Source organism: Culex quinquefasciatus, chromosome 3 (assembly GCF_015732765.1).
Source record: "Culex quinquefasciatus strain JHB chromosome 3, VPISU_Cqui_1.0_pri_paternal, whole genome shotgun sequence".
NCBI classification, from domain to species: Eukaryota; Metazoa; Arthropoda; class Insecta; order Diptera; family Culicidae; genus Culex; species Culex quinquefasciatus.
In genome coordinates, this window is record NC_051863.1 from 111,355,745 (window position 1) to 111,376,980 (window position 21,236).

Genomic DNA, 21,236 nt, shown 5'->3' on the forward strand with positions numbered 1-21,236 from the left:
TTTCACTTTGAAATTATAATTGAATGTATCTGCTGCGCGCAAGGATTCGGTCCTGCGGAGAGGTTCCCGGTGAGTTCTGTTCGTGACGGTCGTACATTTTTTTTTGCTCAACTCTCTCCTGCTCATCCAGGCTCATCTTTCCCAGCTGGTGGCCATCAGTTGCCAGCCAGGTTGCGCTGCCGAGGGCACAGGATCTGCTTTTGCTACATACATTGATACGTTTCCCGTCGTCGACGCCGACGCCGCACCCCCCCCCCCCCCCGTTCCTGGGGGGCAAGGATTCGCTCGAACGAGAGTTCTGAAATTTCCAATCCACTTTCATTATGGAACGAATATGTCCGGGGTTCACATTTCCAGCAGAGTTTGGAGCGCAGCGAAAAAAAAATTCACCCTAGTGATGATGGTGCAATCCTCGGCCACGAATAGAGATGCAACTTACATCCGAGAAAACAGGACGGATGGAGACGTAGAAGACCCGTGCGGCGCACGGTGTGCGAAACTGGCAATCAGAGTTGACAGATTTGTTATTTCCAATTTCTGTGCCCGGTTCGTTATTTTTTCGACGCTGGAGAGAAATGCTACTCGCGTTGTCTAGTCATGAGCAGAGGTTTCCAAATCATAAGTTTGTATTTTTTTTTTGTTTTTTTTTGTTTTTTTTTTACAACTGGACAAAGAAAATTACTAAGATTTTTCAAAATGTTTTAAGTAAGATATCCTAAAATGGAGATTATCTATTGACAGGATTCTGAGACAAGATTAAACGAAAATATCAGATTTCGGGATTAAAAACGAACTCAAAATACCATGCTTCTCCACCGAAATGAGTACCTACCCCGTACAATTAACTGGAGACGCATGGTGCTTTACGTTCAAATAATGTCATGCCACAGTTGGTTTTCAAAAAATTCAGAATTCTGTCAACAAATATTCACCAATTTTGGATGTATTACGTAAAACATCCTGAAAAATTAAGGAATACTATTTTCATCTGTGAGCTAAAGTTGATTAAGCCATTTTAGAGATATGATTTTATGAAAAATGTGTGTTTTTTTGTTGCTGCGAAAATCCTCAAAAACGCAATTTTTGGACCACTCTATTTCTGAAAGGATCACCATTCCCACCAAACAAAAAAAAAACTTGTTTAATTATGTTGGCCATACCCAATTAGAGCAATATCTGTTTAAACGTGGAATCGCTGAATAAATGCACAGATCGGAAAAGACGTAAAACTTTAGGAAAATAAATATTTCACGACTTTCTTGAAATCTTTAGAGTTTTCAGCAGTAACATTTCATAATATTTTTTTTAACATCAAAAATAAGACATGGATTTTTTTTTCAGTTTTTTCATAAACCAATTCAACATGGTGATTTTTTCAGAGTCAACATGTACACGTAAAAGTGGATCTAGAAACGTATATTAGGAAGTTATTTTTTAAAGTGATAATAAAGCCGTTTCTTAGTAAGGAAGGCAAACTTGCGTATTCGATTATAACCTAAGTATGTTTTGGAAAATTTAAAAAAAAAAACAAGTTAAAAGTTCAAAATGCAGGGTTCTTTTTTTATTGTTTGTGGTTTTACATTTACAGTCGACTCTCTGGCTGTCGATCTTCTCGATATCAATAATTTTCCATCTATCGATGAATTCTTCAGTCCCTTCAATCTGCATACTTCAATTATCTTCATTCCTCGATATTTTTCCTTGCTTGAAGGATCTCTTCCTCGACGGTCCCTTGGATTCTGTTTGCTTTAAAAATCTCTTCCGGTTGTCAATAATTTCACTTTCTCATGGCTTGCATAGACATTTTTCTTGGCGAAACGAAGCTTTGAAGGGTGTTTGACATTAGTTTGTTTTCGTTTGATGGACGTTGCCATGATTCTCTCCCATAGCTGGGTATCAAGAAAAGAAAATTTCAATCGAGTCTTCATTTTGCATCGTTCTATAAACTGATGATTATCTTCCTCGACGGTCCCTTGGATATTGACAACCAGAGAGTCGACTGTAATTAAGTTTTGTTTTTCCATTCGAAATAAATGTTCATTTAATTAGGGAAGAATCATGGCAAATGTAATAAATTGACACAGATGTTAAACCATGTTTAATACACAATGTTTAAAATATTTTTTTGATTTATTTCGATTAAAATAGGAAAAGAACATCAAAACTAGTAAAATGATGTCTAAATTTAATGCATCTAATTTGCTCGAGATGGCAGGAGTAACTCAAATTGAGATAAAAGATAATTTTTTTTTTCAGAAGTTCTCAAAGAAATAAAAAAATAAGCTTATTGAAACTTGTTGAATTAAGTAATATTATACAAAATGAATATTACTAATTCTTATTAATATCTTTAATCTTATTAATAAGATTTATTAGAACTTATTTGATAAAAAATCGATAAATTATTGTGACTAATTTGAATTCCAAAGTACCGTAAACCGGGATGACATTGATAGGATTCAATATATTTTTCGACATGTCTGAAGATTTATATTTTAAAATATATCCTGGATTTTTTTTTGCTTTGAAGAATAGTCTACTTTAAAACCGGGATGACTTCGATAGTCACTGTGTTTTTAACAAATTTCAGCATAAAAGTGTGAAAGTGTGCATATTTAATTCACTAGGCCAAACCTTCGCACCTTTTCAAGGTTTTTTCTTCTTATATTTCATTTTATGTAAATTTTAGGTTAAGTAAATTGATCAAAATTCATCAAAATTTGCTTTTCTCATAAAAATGTAAAATTAGGTTTTCTCTATAAGGGCCATTCCATCTCAACTGAGTAAACTTTTGGACTCTGCTGTAATGTGATACGAGAGAATAAAAGACACATTGGAGAAATACTTTACCAGGGTTGTATTTCCGACGACTTCTTGGTTGACCCGACTCGTCCAGGGTCCATTGACGAAAGAGAACGAATCACTAGCGCAGGGCGCTTTTATAAGGTAGTTTTACAATTCTTAACGTTGGTATAACTGCTACTTCCTGACAGCTTAAGGCGTTGACTTACAAAGCACTGTCAACGTTACAGCAACGACTCAAATAGGGTTTGATACACATCAGACTCGACCTTCACCGATTTGGACCAAACTTGGAAGGAACGTTCATCTATCGATAGTTAACAGAAATCCCAAATTTGGTGCTGATCTGGCCATTTGGCACCGCCCTCTGTTTTGACGATTTTCTACAAAACTTTTTTTCTTTCAATCAAAACTTTGCAAATAGTTGAGCAAAAGACTTTCTACAGGTTGCATTTTATAGAAAATTGTTCAAGGAATTCGATAAAAATAAAAAAAAACCATTGACTGCCCGATTATAATTTATTTTAACGTTTTAGGTATTAAAATTCAATTTTGACCTGTTCCTTATATTTTTATTTGTTTTATTTTATCACCATCGTGTTCCCCGGATAATTTTACTTAACATTCAGTGTAGACCTCAAACTAAAATGAACTTTTGGCGAGATACAGCGATTTTACTGAAAAAGTACCAAACCGCTTAAATTTAATTCGAATTTTTCATTTTGCACAATAATCTTAAACCTATCAAAGTCACCCTGGAACATAAAAACACAAAAAATCCAATTTTTGATGCTTTTAAGCTATTTTAAATTAGCTAACCCTGTGAAGATTGTAATTAAGATAATGGTAATCAACTAATATATTTTCAAACTTATAAATCTAACAAATTTATAAAAAGTGTTTTTATGTTGAGCATTTCTACAATATTTTTTCTGTTTTCCAAGAAATTCAAACCTCGGGAAAATTTGACGCCCTTATCATAAACAAGCTCATTAAACAATGCTGCAATTGAGTTTTTCTGAGGAGTAACCATGATTTGTTATCTAAATTTTGTCAAATTAAAATTTCTGTTAAAAAACATTGACCCTTTTTTCTGTTGCTCACTTTTACAGTCCATAATCAATGTATTCTCAATAATTTCTTGCAATTTGTTTTCTGATTTCAAACAATTTAACACTTTGAATATTTTGAGAAATTTATAGCTAATGATTATGATGAATTTTGTCATAAAAGAGTTGAAAAGTTTCAAATCCTCCAAAAAATCTTTTTCTTAAGTTTTTTGAAATTATAAACCGAATCTAAAACCAAAACTTTGTTTCGCCTCATTGATTTAATTTTGTTTTGAGAATACTTGAGCATACCAACTTTTCCTCGTTTTTTTGCAACCAAAAAAAAGTGACACCACTTCCTTCCACTCTCACATTTCCAAAACCGAAAAAGCACAGTTGTTGAAAGCTCCTTGCACCCGTGTTAATGCTACTGCCTTGCACCACTGCAGAAAAGGCTTTCAACATCTCAACTGAGCCAGACAAACTTGCAACGTGTTGGGAAGAAGAACCAGCAAACAACAACAAAAAAAAATCGCTGATGCCAACCAGATTCGAGCAGCAACAAGCGGTTCCGAAATCACGAGCCCTCGTTTCAAAGTGGCCAAACTAAGGAGGAAAGTGAGGCGAAAATTCGTGCTCGGAAGGAAGCAGCAAGCATATTTCGAATTTTCACCTCGAATCGTGGTTTCGTTTCTTCTCACTGCCAAAGCCAGATCGTATCGATATAAACTCAGCGAGAGAGGGAAGGAAACTAAAAAGGGTTGATGGTGGTGGCGATGGCTGCTCAAAAATAGATTCACGTAGACATTGCTTTTTTCCGGGTCGAGGCAAAAAAGTGACAAGTCGAGGTTTGGGGGGCAAATATTGGTGCTGTTATCGAACGGAAACTAGCAATTTGGCAGAACGCGCGCTCGCGAACCGCTCGAAAAAAAACGGACGGAAGACACAGATTTGCACTGGCATGATCGAATTTTCTTCGCGAGTGCACAACCACTTGAAAGTGGTGTGGAGGTGGTGGAAGTGGAGGTTCGTGTGAGGTTCTTCGTTATGCAGAAGCATGTTTCTTCTTTTGGATTCCGCCCGGTCCACGGGACGAGAAGAGCCCAGAGCAGCAGCAGCAGAGAGTTTGTTTGAATCTCGTCGAATTGAATTTAAATCCAGTGAAGATGGTGAGACGGATATGAGATTTGATTGGAATTCGATTGCAGCTAGAGTGCTTTCCTACCCGGGAGGGAGGGGAAGAGTGCCGAATGAGTGAGCTTTTGATGGGGTCAGGATTAATAGCTTAGATGTTCATGAAATAATCGTAAAGCTGCTTCGGCTTGGATAGTTGTGAACTTGAACGGTTGGGGAATAAGAGCGCAGTTTAAGTTGCTGACGAGGAAATAACATTATCATTTGATATAATTTAATTTGGTCAAATGGTTGGATTTACTGATGTGGAAATCATAATTATTTGAATTGTTTGTTATTTTGTAGAAACTAAGACAAAGTTTACGAGGATCTCATTTTTTAAAGGTAAACAACTATACCAACTTTTGTGACACGATTTTTTATTCTCTTTTTGGCTTTAAATTTCACTTGTTTGACAAACCAGAACCATAATTTTAGTTTAAAAATGTGAAGGCTTTAACAATTATATTCTGATTCTCGAGAAGCTAAATTGCTAGTTTCTTAAGAATTCACATATAAAAATTAAAGCCTTTGCACAAAAACAAACAAAACATTTTCGAGTACCGACTTTGATGGCCGAGGTGACTTTGATAGATTTGAGGAATGCAAAATGAAGATTAGAAATTAAATACGTACGGAATAATAAGAAATCATGCTGCCCGAGAAAAATAAGTGTAATGCTAGAAGAAGTTTTCATCAAATTTTGAAAAGTTTCAAAGGTTAGTTAACTATAATTAAAAAAATGTTGATGTTTTTTTAATATTCTCAATGAACATGATTTCAAATCGGAAAACGGAATGCATTCTCATATTCTTTGTACATTTTTCTACTAGGAAGAGGTAAAATAAGTTTGTAAATAATAAATATTATTTGGTTTTTAAACATTATTTAAAAAAAAACTTTCCATATTATACGCATTTTAGCAGAAGAAATTTCATATAAAATGTGCTAAAATATGTAAAAACAAAATTAGTTTAAACGAATTTCTTGCAAAATTCAAATTTTTTAGCAGTTTTACCTAAAATTTATTTTATTTTGTTTAAAAATATTATAAATTTAATTACCTAAATACAAACATTGTTTTTTTTTTCTTAAAAACTATTTAGCAACCTTATCGATAATACATTTGACGTAAACATAAAATTTGAATTAAACCTGATTTCAACAAGAAAAACTATGACTATCAAAGTCACCCGGAATTCAAAATATGAATTTTTAACGCAACTTTTTTTAAACACTACTGAAAAAACTGGTTTTCAAAAATAGTGCATGGACCTTGTGTGGCCTGCTCCAGTACATGTTTTAAAAATAATAGTATTGAGAAAAACCGTACTAGTTGGTAAATATTCCAAAAAACCCCGGTTTACGTTAAGAAAGATCTAAGTTTATGATCGTTGAGTGAATTTAAAAAAAAACACTCCAGAAATTCAAAATACATTTAAATACAATCTGAATGATTTCCAGAGCTTTTTTTACAGATCTAATAAACATATTTTTTTGCTTTTCGAAAAAATATGGATGTCAATTTTTTATTTGGTTTTTAGAAACATTTAATCAGTTAAAACAAATTCTGGAACTTTTTTTTAGTATTGAATTTGTACTATGAAATACAAAACAAGTATACTTGAACTTGCCCCACATCGAGATCCATAGAAATTTTCCCCCAAAAAGATCAATTTTGTGTGACATTTCATTACAGTCATTCAGCTCGGAAATCCACCCAAAAGTGCTGACCCTATGGTCAGCTTTCCTATCATAAGTTGTTTAACTCGTCCCCTCCAGAGCTTAAGAAACTCGATGACTCTTTAGCTCTTTCACCAACCTTATGGCTTAGGGGGAATTCATCTATTTTTGAAATTTAAGTACGTTGACATTAAATTTAAATTTAACAAAAAAAAATAAATTTAATAATTAAAAGAGATAAAAATGGGAATCATTGATGATTGTTTGTTTTCGCAAGCATAATTCAATAAAAATATCAAATTTTGAATAAAATAGAACCACCTCCCCTACTTGCATTGCTTCTACTGTCACACGAAAGAAAGAACCTCACCCGCAGCGCCAGATGTGAGTAATAAAATTTCATTTCTCATCAATCGCTAGGCGCCTCTCTGTCCATTATTGTGGTAGTGGTGCTTGTTGTTGTCAATGTTGACTCTTCATCGTCGTTGTCGTCGTCGTGTTTTATGCGCCCAAGTCTGCGTGTAGCATCAGCACTTTTTCCACTCTCCAGACCACCGACGTCAAAGGGCATAAACAGTTACTCACGAGAACTCACATGCGAACATGTGTGGTTGTTGTCATGTGTTTGTTGCTGAGCGTTGAAGGATGAACCTTCAAAATTCCTTTATTCCTTCTATTTTTAGACATTTGGCTTTATAAGGTAATTATTATTTTCATTACTTTATATTTAACATCAAGATCAGAGGAAAACAAGATGTACTAATGAATAATTCCTTTAAAACGGTTGATAGCGACGCGATCAAAGTTAAGAAGTATTTTTGAAGCTCGCAATGGCGTTAGTTTACTTTAAAAATTGTAAAAAGTGCCTAAATTTCAAACGTTGCATTTTGCAAAACAACAATCATTCATTTAAACAAGTGTGAGTGATGGTGACGAGCAGTCGCGCGAACTCGAACAAAAGAAAAATGCACACCAATAACAACCAAACAAAGAGTGTAACAAAAAACTAGAAGAATAACAACCGTAAAATGTGTTGATGCCACCCTGAAACAACACAAAAGAAGCATCGAAAGAGAAACATGGCATCAGAAATCGATAAACAATTATACCAAATGGACATGACATTCAACGGTGCAGTTTGTAGCCGGGTTTTTACAGCATCCTCCACATTGCGATTGTGGAATGTACTGGCTCACATTGTTTTCGTTATATTTATAAGGGAAAATAAAAATTGGGAAAATGTTTCATCGAGTGGGGGAGAGAGCGAGTCCATATGTGTCAAAAGGATAAAACTGTGGGGGAAGGTTAAGGGGAGAGCGGGAGTTCGAAATCAAATAAAACAGAATTAAGCGCTTGGAACTGGACCACGCCGGTGTAACTGTGTGTTGGTGAGAGGGGGATTTTGTGAAGCTGGCGACGTGTAAAAACTGTGAAAAACAGTTTTATTGGAAAAGTTCGTTTCACTCTCTCTCTCTCTCTCCTTCTCGGTGAATGTGCTCGCACGCAGGGAAAACAAAAAAAATGTTTGAATTGAGTTTTGCACGAAAAGCAATAGAAAAGTAACAATGTTCGTTTTGTGCGATATTATGGGGGCGCGAGTGTGCGTGTGGTTGGATGAAAAGGTGGATTACCAACAGTCAATGTGGAGAGTGACAGCATTAAATTTTGAGGGACAACAGATAATGGAATGTCGCTAGAAGCATGCAACTTTATTTATGGCTTTAAGTTACTATAATTTAACATATTTCAGCTATGACATGAATCGTCAATGAAATAGATGAGAGATGAGAGATGAGAGATGAGAGATGAGAGATGAGAGATGAGAGATGAGAGATGAGAGATGAGAGATGAGAGATGAGAGATGAGAGATGAGAGATGAGAGATGAGAGATGAGAGATGAGAGATGAGAGATGAGAGAAGAGAGATGAGAGATGAGAGATGAGAGATGAGAGATGAGAGATGAGAGATGAGAGATGAGAGATGAGAGATGAGAGATGAGAGATGAGAGATGAGAGATGAGAGATGAGAGATGAGAGATGAGAGATGAGAGATGAGAGATAAACAATTAGATTTGATAGCTAAGAAATGACATTCCAAACTTTTCAAATCTCTTTTTAAAAGCATTTCTCTCCGTGCCATAGAAATAATCCGAACCGGATCGCATTTGTACATCTGGCCACACACATTTCTTCCTTCGTTTATTCACAACAGTGCCTCTGTCAATGGACGGGGCAGCGCCACCAACCCGGTTGATCCAGGATGTGAAAATTCACGGAAAATGCGAGAAAAGCGCCCGGAAGAACGGGCCTTTCAACAAACTCCCTCAACCCGTTCACACATGAAAAATAACACCAACTGCCGAAAAAAAACACTACACAACATGGAGAAATGCATTTTGTCAATGGCAGTGTACGCTCTTGATTTTCCGCGTTTTTTTTTTCGTGGAAAATTGCCAGACGAGGAAAACAATCTGCTGCGGAGTCCGAGTGTGTGGGAAGTACTTGGAAAATGTATCGTCCGGGGGTTCAAATAAAGTATGCGAGAAATGCAGTGTGGATTTTCCGGCAGGGATTTTCCACCGATATTTTTCATTTTTCCTGGAACTGCACCAACTCGTACCGTTCGCACACACACTCGTTGTTATTGAAAGAGATTTGGGCGAGCGTTAAAGCACGGCACTCGACTTTTCCCGTTGGAGTGGATTTTAGAAAATGTTTGTTTTCCATTTCGATCGTTGCGGAACGTGTGCACTAAGCTGCTGCTCTCGTTCTCGGGGTTGTGAAAATTTTAAAGATCAATGTTTTCCATTGCTAAGCGGATTTGATGGCGTTGCCCCGACGATTAGAACGAGTTGTAATCCCTTGGGTATTTATGGAAAGGGGAAATAATAAGCAGTTTTTATTTTTCGAATCAACTTGAAGTTGTTTACGATTTTCGTTCGGAAAACTCAACACGGAAAAACTTCCAACGTATTGAGCCCATAATCCTCACCCTCTTCTCAGCAAAACGGAAATTGAGTCGATGAGTAAATCAGATCACGATTTATACCTTCCCAGTTTGCCGGAACAAACAACAACACCCTCTCTCCTTCGTAATGTGTCTTCTTCCGTGCGGTGTATTCCGAGCACGAGTTTTGACCTTTTCCCCCCACTTCTTAACCCAAACCGAGGAAAATGAATAAAATTAATTATCTTATTTCGTCTTTTGCGCGCGCAAATTTGAATTCCCACTCCGCAAAAATTCTTAAGGGAAGAAGCGTCGGCTCGGAAACGGTTTTTGCACCACCCTCGGAGAAGCATTCTCGCTCTAAAGTGGCAATCCTCGGGCGGCTTGCACCAACGGGGAAAACAAGACCTTTTCCAAGCGAGCGGCGCAAAAAAGCATCACATAATGAAATTGTTTTCCATTTAACCTTGGTGCTCTGCTGCTCTGAATGAACAAAAGTAAGTTTTCCCCCCACCCTGCAATGTTCTTCTCTTGCGAGGTGGAAATGAATACAAACCCAAATTACAGTGTTTTATCTTCCGTTCGTTTCGGTTCGTTCTTTGGTTGGGTCCTCACATCCGGGGTGTCCCGGGCTTCCTGTGTACCAACCACCTTTAAGTTTTCACACTCACACACACACACAAATCGTGAGAAGCTGGAACGCGGCACGCAGCGTCGTGATTTTGCGTTTCTGCTTTTATATTAACTTCTTATTTTGCTGGGAAATTTGGTGGTGGTAAGGTAGATACTTCACGTAAGGCAAACAATTTTCCGCCCCTTGTTTGGAGGAAAATGCGCGTCAGTAAGGGAAGAAAACTTAAATTTAATCTGTTAAAAGTAAAAATAGGATAAAAATTAAATCAAAACTAAAAACTTAACTTATTTCAATTGGACCCTTTTTAAGTAAAAAGTCTCTCAGAGAGTTACGCATCTGGCAACCTCAAAAATCCACCTCAACCTTCGTCATCCCCCAGTCCCCAAAAGGGAAAAATCAGATGACACGAACAGGAACACGACTCCAAATGAGATTTTTCCCCTTAGCTCCGGTCGTCGACAGAACCTCGACGCGCCCTTTTGCTCTCCTGGTGGCTGGTGCCAAACCGTGGGACCATTTCTGGACTAGTTGGCTCCTTTCCATGGTTTCGATTCCGACATTCCTCTCGGGGTCGGTTTACCACCGGTTTTTCATTTAGTCGTCCCCAAGTAGCAAGCTGTACTTGTGTTTTGTGGGGGAATGAGTTTTCTTTGGTCTTTTAAAGAGCAAGGTGGGGGCGATCCAAGATGGAGCCAACAACTTGGTCTAATTAAATGTGGACACACGGCGGCGAACCGGCGAGGGCAGTTTGGGCAGGAAATTGAATGCCGCAACGCGTGGAGCAACCATAAAATGGACCAAGTTATGGTTTGTTGTTTCTTCTTTCGGGCAAGGATGTTTGTATTAGCTGATGACTGTTTGTTCCTTCCTGGAAGGTCCCTCCGAAGCCAATGAAGTATATATTGATTGTAGATTTTAACTGTTGGCGCGGAAGGGAAGAGATTTTTTAATGAATCCCTAACTGTTTGAACTAAACGCTTTCAGTTGGTTCCTAAATCTTTGGACAAAATCCCCCGATTATAGGAAAACACACTGATTGACACATGTTTCCAAATTAGAACAACCAAACAGAGTGATGTCAGTCACTCAACGAAAACCAACAGCTCGATTTGAATTTATTGCCATCGCTTTATGTTTCCATAGCGAAAAGTGTGCACAGAAATCGCAACAAAAAAAACCCCAGCAGAAATTATTTTGGTTTCACATTTATCCACGGGGACTTTCCAACCATGACAACCCCACCAAAGAGCAAAAGCTGCTACTGCTGCTGCTGCTGCTGGCCATCATTTCAAAGGATTCCCCCACTCCCTTCCTCGTAACGAACGCCACATTCGCTGCCAACATCTATAAATTTTCCAGCTTTTGACCGATCGATCGTCATGGAGACCAATTGAAATGATTTCACAACTCTGCCATCACCGACCACCCACCCACAGAGCCAACTTACAACTTTGGTGCGAGGGAATTTTCCACCAGTTTTGACCATGCATCGTTGATTTATGCTCGTTGGAAAAAGGGACGGGCGCTGGATTGGCAGCAAAAAAGTGGAGAATATTCCTCCCTTTTTTTCTACGCTGGAGCGTTTTGTAATGGAATGTGTGTTGGAACACATTTAACGTGCACACGTGCTTACACTTGTGAACAGAACTTTAGGGGAAAAGTGTGACCAGGGCTGTTTTTTGGGTCCGATTTCCCGGAAATCCTGGGAACTCCCGGGATTTTCCAAAGAAATAATCTTTTCCGTTTCCCGGGAAACAAAAATTACGACATTATGGAATGGAAATAAACTGTTATAATTTTGGCAAGTTTTTAAAACAAAAATTGTTGTTGTATCGTTTGAAAAAAAGGTAACTTATCCCGCCAAGATCAAAATTAAGTTTTTTTTTACGTTTTTGTTTAACATGACCAAATTGGAAGAACATTGAATTAAATGTCTCAAATAGGATTTTGCAGGAAAAATTAGGTTAGAGCTAGAGCTACCAAGAGCGTAAGAGGTTAGAGGTTCAAAAATTAAACTTCTAAAGTACTTTTATTTTGTTATGGAGTTTTTTTTAACTGAAGTCATTTATTAGGCTGAATCATTAAAACATTATTTAAAATATACTTGGTATAAATAAAAGGGTCCAAAAGATACAAATATATTTCAAAAACTCACTCTAAATATTTGTAAACTTTGAATTGTGTTTGCCAAGTGTTTGCAAAAAAAAAATCAGGTGAAAAATTATTTCAAGTTTTAAAATGAATTCAATGCTTATTTATTCGATCCATGAGCTTAAACCAATAAGATTTGTTTTGAAAAAAAAAATTGCCATACATATTTTCTGCATTATATTTCTTTTTCCATTTCAACTTAATTATCAATATTATACTTTATCATATTCTCTCAAACTGACAAAGACAAATTAAAAAAGAAATTACATGGTTTTGGAGCAAGGATTCATTTAACTCACTGTCATGTGCTCTTAACAAAAAAAAACATTTTGTTTGCTATTCTGTATGAATCGAAAGACATTATAACCTGTCTTTATATATTTTCTTAAAGTTTTAGGTTTTTTTTTACAAGCAGCCAAGGCATAAATTGATCCCCACATCCACTATTTTAGTCGCTATGATTTAAAATTTTGTTGAACAATAATTTCAAATTTCCCGGGAATTTTGTTACCCCGAGAAATTGGACGCTCTAGGGGGAACTTTAAAAAAAAGTTTATAATCAAATTAGCATGCTAGATCATAATTATTATATAAAAGTTGAACAATTGTTTTTAATCAATTTAAGACAAAAGACTCACCAATAGTTAGATAAAAGTTTTTTTCAGTACTTGTAAAACCTTAGAATTCTACCTTTGAGTTCTGCTTTGTTTTACAGTTTTAAAATAAATCAAAATCACTCCTTTTAAACATTCAGACATATATCTAAATGAACCCAATAAGCCCTAATTTTCAATCGATGATATCTTGGAAACTATTATATTGGTCCAAATTTCAATGTCAAAAATGAAACCTTTGTGAAATCTATTTTTTAATATTTTGACCTGATGCTACGGAGTCCGGAAATTTTTGAAGAAACTCCGAATCCGACTCCTATTCCGAAACTGACTCCAAGCCCTCAGAAAGACCCGCCTTCATAAGAAAAAAGTTCCAGAGGATGGTTTCATTCAAGTTCTTTTTGAATAATTTAATTTCTATTCGATTGCAAATAGAAATATACATTTTTTTTAAAAGAAAGTTTACAAAATTGAACCAAAATTCCTTCTGAAAAAACGGATTTTTTTAACATTTTCAGCAGACTTTTGTATGGTCAGCTCTCATGCATGTAACCAATGACGCAAAATGGCTTATTTAGACAAAAAGAATCGGTGAACAACATTTCATCCAAAACAAAAAGTACAAAAAGTTAAAATCACAAAAAAATAATCCAAAATCTTAAAGAAAAAGTTTAAAAAATTCGAAGTCAAAAAATAAAAAAAAACCCTTAGCCATTAAATTTCAGAAATAATTAAATGTGCTAAAAGCAAAAAAATATCATTATTTTCTTTTCAAGTTTTGTTTAAAATATTTTGAACAAAAATTGAGCTGTGATTGCCTGTTATCTAAAATTTGAATTTAGTATTCAAATTTTAGATAACAGGCAATCACAGCTCAATGCACTTTTTTAAAATTTTGTACCTCTTTGGTAAGTTTTTATGAGAAGGAAAATGAAAACTTGTTTTTTTTTATATTATTTGTTTGCTCGACTAGAATCTCAAATTCTTCATCAAACTTTTACTCTTTAAAAACCTTGTAATTTGCGACCACTTTAAACTTTTATAGTCCAGACATTTTTATCCGATGATGAATCAAATTATGTAGGCGTTCAGCTCAAATATGATCCCAAGAATGCTCTTAAATGATTTGGGAATATATTCCTCGCTTACTTTTTCAAAAGGTCCTATGTACATAGGAAAGCCATGGCACGTTGGTTGTTTTGAAAAAAAAAACAAACTAAATTTAAGGTGAAACCGTTGATCATTTTCGAAGAAAATTGATCATCAGTATAATTTTTTCTGTAATGAATTCAATTTAACAAATTTCTTCTCCGAAATTAATCAGCATGTGCCAGTTGTTGCCTTCTTGAAGCCACTGATAGATTTTTTGATCTTAATTTTTGATCGCAATTATTGAATAATGACAATTTCCATAGCATAGGAATAAAATAATTGTTACCAAAAAGTATTAACACATGTAGAACTTGCTTATGGAATGTTGTCAAAATATTGATATTGACGCGAAATTTACATGGCAATGATGACAAAATGAAATCAGAGTGAAAAATCACAAATGATTCAATTAAAAATTTAGAGTACCAGAAAATTAGAAGAAAATTAACAGTTTAAAAAATGTTAGTAATTATTTTTTTAAGTTTCTATATTTTCATTAAATCATTAAGTTCATAAAAGTTAAAAAAAAAAAACAATTTTGTTTTTTATAACCTAAAAGGTAAAATTTTCATCCATCCCTGAAAAATACTATCAACCCGGCAAACACAGGTTAACAACCTCGCCCCAGTCAACATTTCCCACCATGGAAAAACTTTTTCATGCCCGATCAGCGCACCCATACACACTAATCAAATCATCTCGTAATTGATTTCAATTTCATCATTTTGCATTTCATTGATTTTGTCGACGCTGGGAGGCGCCATCGATCCATTCCGATGTCCGCGAACCCACTCAATTCCGGTGGTGGGCAAGATTGAAAAATATTTGCCTCTGGGAAATCTGACTCTCCCTTAACAAGTGCACCCCTCTTAGAGGGTTTTCGCCCAGATGGATTGAATTTGTGCGGAGGAAAAAAAAGCTGTTCCACACTGATGGAATCGGAGAAAAATTGCCTTGGTTACCGACAGTTTCTACCACCCCCGTCGTGGTCATATCAGACAAACATTCCGCCCTTCGGGCGTCCTCATCGGGAGTAGGTTCCAGCGGGAGCCAAAATTGAAAATTTCCCTTTCTCCATCCGCATTTGGACGGATTCCCACTACTCGCCCTGCTCCCATTCATGCTTCCTTCCTGCCACGCGGGGGGCTTTGAAGGGTTTGAATTTCGATTCGAAATATTTGCCTCTCTTTTGAGAAAGGAAGGAATTTTTCCTTGTCCTGGTGCAGCTCACAATTTTGCCGGAAAATGGCGTCGATCGGGAGGAGGGGGGAACAGTGAAGGGGAGGAAGGCCGAAGCCCAAAAACAACCAAGACCAGACTGATGATGGTTTTAATTAGCTCGTTTCATGTTCGACAACATTGTTGGGTTTCGTTGGGCGGAGGGCATGAGTCGACGCGAGGGAGGAACGGGACCAGATTTTTCCCGCACTGATATGCAAAATGGCCAATTTTGACTTTGCGATGAGAGAATGTGCAAATTTGTGGGGTGAATGGTTCGGTAATTAGAATTGTTTGGAATAAATTATAGCTGAAGCAGAGGTTAGAGCTGATTCATTGAAACAATTTACATTGATTGTGAACCTTGTTTCAAAACAAGTAATGAAATGGAAGCTGATAATAAAATATTTCCACAAAACTAAGCTCTCAGCATTACTGGACACTGGATAGTGATTTTGAGTTCTAGCAATTGTAAGAATCATGGAATGAAAGCTAATTACTTTTAAAGTTAATGTATACTGGCTTCAGTTTCGTCAAGGTATGACAGATTGGGACTCCCTGAGCATGCTTCAAGTGTCTGAATTTAATTTTAGTGGTTGTCTTACCCATGAATAAAATTGTAAATTTCGAGAATAAATGCTATGGGGGTAATTCCCAGCCAACTCACACAGCAGTTGCCCCGAACCCTCTTCGATTTGCATGAAAAATACGTTTTTTTTTTGAATTTCGAGTACGTCATCAAATCAACCGTCCAATTTTACATAAAAGTCTCTTTGACACCAAATGTCCACCTCCCCGAGCAGGGGTAAATAACACGGGAATACCAAATTTTGGTATTACTTGGGCAAATAACAGCGACCAAAATGTGCCCTTGGTTGCCCAGTAATAGATGGTAAAATACCATGAAATCATACCAAAATCTTGTATGTGTAAGGGCACAACAATACCAAACCATGTTATTCCAAGGGTAAAATAATACCTCAAAATAAAACCATTTCAATACCAAGTTGAGGTCTTCTGGATTTTTGAACATTGCTTGAATACCAAAACTTGGTATTGCCATGGTTTTATTTTTAGGTATTCCCGCGCCCATGGAAAATCATATTTTGGTATTTCTGTGGTCTATCACATACATGATTTTGGTATGATTTCATGGTATTTTACCATCTATTACTGGGCAACCAAGGGCACATTTTGGTCGCTGTTATTTGCCCAAGTAATACCAAAATTTGGTATTTTCATACCATTTTTAGTGCAGCAGTTGCAGTTAGTGAAAAAAAGGAAATGATCCATATGCAACAGCCAAATCTACTCACCTGATGATTCCATGTTGTTATTAGTGATATTCTTCACCACACCGAATGCATTTGTCATTGATGAACGGCCTGTGCTTGAAGTTCTTGAAGCTTCTGAAAAATAACAAGATTGAAAAATAAGTATTATTAAAATGAAACTGAATTAAAATTCACCAAAATTCATTAATCTGTCGATTGACTCGTTTTTCAAAGTAGAGATATTTCAACGTTTTTGAAAAAATATTAGTGGGTATATCACACTAATTTTTAAAATCATCTTTAACATTTTTGGGTTTCAAGTCATTTTAGCGCAAAATTAATTCACTCGTAAAATTTTTTTAACAAATTTCCCATAGTTTCAGAGAAAATTGATGAAACCTTTCAATACCAAAATATTACCAAAATGTGCCATCCTGACTTAGAAAATTTTCCACAATTTCAAGTCATTTCTATAGGGGGTATATCAAAAATGTTTAAAATAAAGTTTGAAATTTCCGGTTTTGAATAAAAGCATTCGCTTTGAGACATGATTTTAGCGCAAAATTAATTATTTTGTCAAAATTGGTCAAAATTTTCCCATAGTTGCAGAGGAATTTGATAAAACACTGTACCTAATACCAAAAAAATACCAATATGTGGTGTTTGACCATTGACAAAAAAATAACTTTAATTGGTATGATAGCACATTTTGCTCTTGTATAATCCTTAAGACAAATTTGAAAGGGTCCAGGAATACCAAAATTTGGTATTGATACCAGAGAAAGGTATTATTACACATTTCCCTTGTTATTTACCCATGCTCGGGTCATCACCATTTCAGGCTTCAAATTATTGAAAAACATGTTTTTTTTGCATGTTCAAAAATCAAAAGGGGTCGTACCGCCCCTCCGTTTTCATTGAAAAAGACTTAAGGAGGTATTATACTATGGTTAACAAATAAACAAACTCGCACTTTTTTGTGTTTGACAGTTTGCCGTAATGCGGTAATCTCGCAAACAAAGCCAAATGTATGCAGGCTGACGTTTCTACAAACAAACAAAGCAGGCAAACTGTCAAAAAGTTTGTTTGTTTGCGAGCTTGTCCTTAAGACTACGACAAACAAACAAATCTAGAGCTTTTTTTTAAAAAAGGTGCAATAAACCAAATTTCCAGTTTTTGCTTTTCGGGTGTTTTTAAAACCGCCTTGAGTCAGGGGTATTGAAAAACAACCAAAAAGCCAAAACTGAAAATTTGGTTTATTGGACCTTTTCAAAAAAAAAAACTCCATAAATAAACTCGAAAACAAACAAACGTTTTGACAGTTTGACTGTTTTGTTTGGATTTGTTTGCAGAAACGTCAGCCTGCATAAATGTGGCTATGTTTGTGAGTTTGGAAAACTATCAAACACATAAAGTGCGACTTTGTTTGTTTGCCATAGTTAAATATCTCTTTTATGCAATCCATTGCTAACATTAAAAATGGCATGTTATAGCATTAATTTTACATTTTAATTCAAATGAGCCACCATTTTTTAAGCATTGAAAAATACGTTTTGGATCCATGATTATGATACCTCAGCCAAAAGTTGGAATTCCATTTGGTAAAAAATCGTAAATTTGGTAAAATGAATTTAAACTTGAATTTAAGTTCATCTTAAGTTACTCTTGCTTAAATTCAATCAGGCTATTCAAATCGGCTCTGTCTAACGCTTTAAATTTTCCTGAAAGTTCGGCCAAACCCCTTTTTCAAAAATAACTTAATCGCTCTCATTCTTTCACCAGATACCACTTGAAGCTCGCAGTCGCTATTATTTTACACTCTCGTAATTAATTATCGACATCGTCAGGAAACCCCGCTCCAGTTCCAACCCCCATCAGCCATTATTTTCACGCAAACAATTTCCAACGCGGGGTGGGGATTCACTCCATTTTGCGCTGAGATTGCTCGTCGTCGCTCTAACCATAATTACACAACCAACCTTGAAGTTGTTCAACCCGTTGCTCGTCCTCTTGGATCTCATTTTTCCTCTTACTAAAAAGACGTTTCGCTTCTTTTCCACTCTCTCTCTTTTTCCAGGTTGCGCCTTTGTAAAATTTACCTCGCATCAAGAAGCTCAAGCTGCTATAACAACTCTTCACGGTAGTCAAACTATGCCGGTAAGTAGCGATGTCGTCGGAGCGGAGCTCCATCTCAGGAATTCGTAGGCCCTGAACAAGAAAGAAACCCGGGTCCGTTGGAAGGTCTCCGGGGCTGTTGAGTTTTTCGATATTTTTTTGCTGGGAACGCTTCCGTTTTAAGGGGGGTCCTTTTGAAGAAAACGTTAAAAGTCAGCTTTCAGTGAGCAATTTAGGAAGGTACTGAAAGTTGGATATCAAAAATTTCTTTAAAATATATCATGGCTATTAATTCTTTATTAAATTAAAAAAAAACAACTGTGACTTCGTGCAATGTTGCCACTCGTAATACAATTGTTTCCTCAAAATCGTGCACAAGACACGTTTACGAGTGCAAACTGATAAACCAGCCTTAAATCTAAAATATGAAACAAAAAAAACTCCATGTAATATTGCCACTTATCATACATGTTTTTCCCAAAAGCATATCAATTTGAAATTTTGACGTAAGGATTTTGTTTTTAGTTTGATTTTACTTTCAATTTGAGAGCATATTGACAAAATATACATTTCTCCAAAATTCAAAATCCCTACTGAACTTTCCGTGCCAAAATCCGCCCGGAACCTACTCGAGCCTGTCGATACGCCTCACCGAAAACAAGGCGCTCAATTTCTAGCGCCACCGTCCCAAGAAGGCCCGCCGACGACGGAAGTCTAATATGGAAAGTGATTGCGTGTCACTTAATTTAATTTGCAACCCTTTTTCCGCGCCCCACCGTCGCGCTACAAAACGTCACGCGGCCGGAACCGGATGGCAAACACTTTGGAAATCAGGGTTATTTTGGAGGGTGGGCCGGGTTGAAGTTTGGAATTTGAACACGATTTTTTACTTCGCAACTAGGGTTAAAGGGAAGGGGTTGGGGGTGGGGGAAAAGTGCGCCTCGTTCCGTTTTCATGAATATTTTAATAAAATTAGCTCCCATCTATGCGTGAAGTTTATGAAAATGTCAAACATCGCTGTTAATTCGTTTAATTTTTACGCGCGAGCATTCCGGTGACGTAGAACGGGGGTGGGTCCCGTGGTGGCACGCGGAGCGTGAAGTGTGAAAAACTACAACTTGTTTGCTGGCGGGAGTGACATTCAAGCAGTGTGTTTGGGGAAATTTTGGGCGGAGTGGAGTTGGAGGTACAAACAGGTTGCTAGTAATTTTTACACTCTGGATAATTATTATAAATCTGTTGAATTCGCAGCAATTTCACTGAACTGACGACGGTGTCTCTTAAGCTTGTTTATTTTCAATTTTCCTTTTTTTAATCAAGACTATTGTTTCAAAAGGGCGTAATATTGATTGCCCTTTTGAAATGTAAGTCTTGATTTAAGGGGTTACATACATGTAAATCGGCATAAGGAGTGGCCGTGGCTGAATGGTTACGGTGTTCGCTTTATAAGCGAATGGTCCTGGGTTCGATTCCCATCTGCTCCCAACGAAGAACTTAAAGAAAGAAAAATTCGTGAAACTCCTGATCATGAACGAAAAATCAAAGTTGCTCGAGGCGGGGTTCGATCCCCCGTCCAGGTTGATGAACAAAAAGGCTAACCACTTGTCCATCGTGGCTTGATGAGCTATGACTGGAATTAGGAATACTGTTACTGCTAACTATATACGCGTTGGGTCTTTGTCCGTTTGACAAAGGTTCGGAAGTTCTAAATAACGTTTGAATCTGATTGATGCAAACGTTCTTCAGGGCGGGGCTTGTCGATAAAGCTGAGGTACCTCGCGCTCGGCTAGCCAGCGTAGAAATGGGTCACCGAAGCTCGGCAGAGCTAACACCTTTCAAATGCCTATGCGAGTTATTTGCATGTATAGAATGTCAAATTCTAAAATACATGGAAACAACTCAATTTGTAAGAAGCGGCCGCGTGGTCCCGTTTGATTGGTTGCACACACACACACACATACATGTAAATCGGCATAAATGTCAGAGGTTGGTTTGAGCACAAACATAAACTTTTTTTAAATCTGTTTTCAGGGCATTCAAATATATATTTTCATCTGTTACCAAAACAAATTTGAGGACATTTGGTTGTACCATGGCCAAGATATAGGTATTTGAAGCTAGCAGTTTCAAAAAAACGGGTGCCACGATATCTCAACACTGCATTGACCAAATCGGCTCAAAATTTTGGTGAAGACTCGTTAAACCGGTCCCGTGTGCATGACGAAGTCCGATTTTCAAAAAGTTTATTTTTAAAAAAGATGAAAATATTTTTATGTTTTTCATATAAAAAAACGCAAGTTTTTGATTTTTGTATTTTTAAAAATGCAAAATTTCAAAACTGCGCTTCGTCATGCACACGGGATATGTCTTGCGAGTCTTCACCCAAAATTTCAGCCAATTTTGTTTATCCCATGTCGAGATATCG

The 21,236-nt window shown here is 36.6% G+C and overlaps 1 protein-coding gene across 9 annotated transcripts in view; it reads left to right on the forward strand.

The window, feature by feature from the left end:
• LOC6043689 (CUGBP Elav-like family member 4) overlaps positions 1–21,236 on the forward strand; it is a 1,125,149-nt gene that overhangs the window by 997,011 nt on the left and 106,902 nt on the right. For all 9 annotated transcript variants that reach the window (XM_038264507.1, XM_038264509.1, XM_038264505.1 and 6 more), the window contains one exon: positions 18,774–18,853. In XM_038264507.1, coding sequence (XP_038120435.1) covers positions 18,774–18,853 — 80 coding nt within the window. The remainder of the gene's footprint in view (positions 1–18,773; positions 18,854–21,236) is intronic.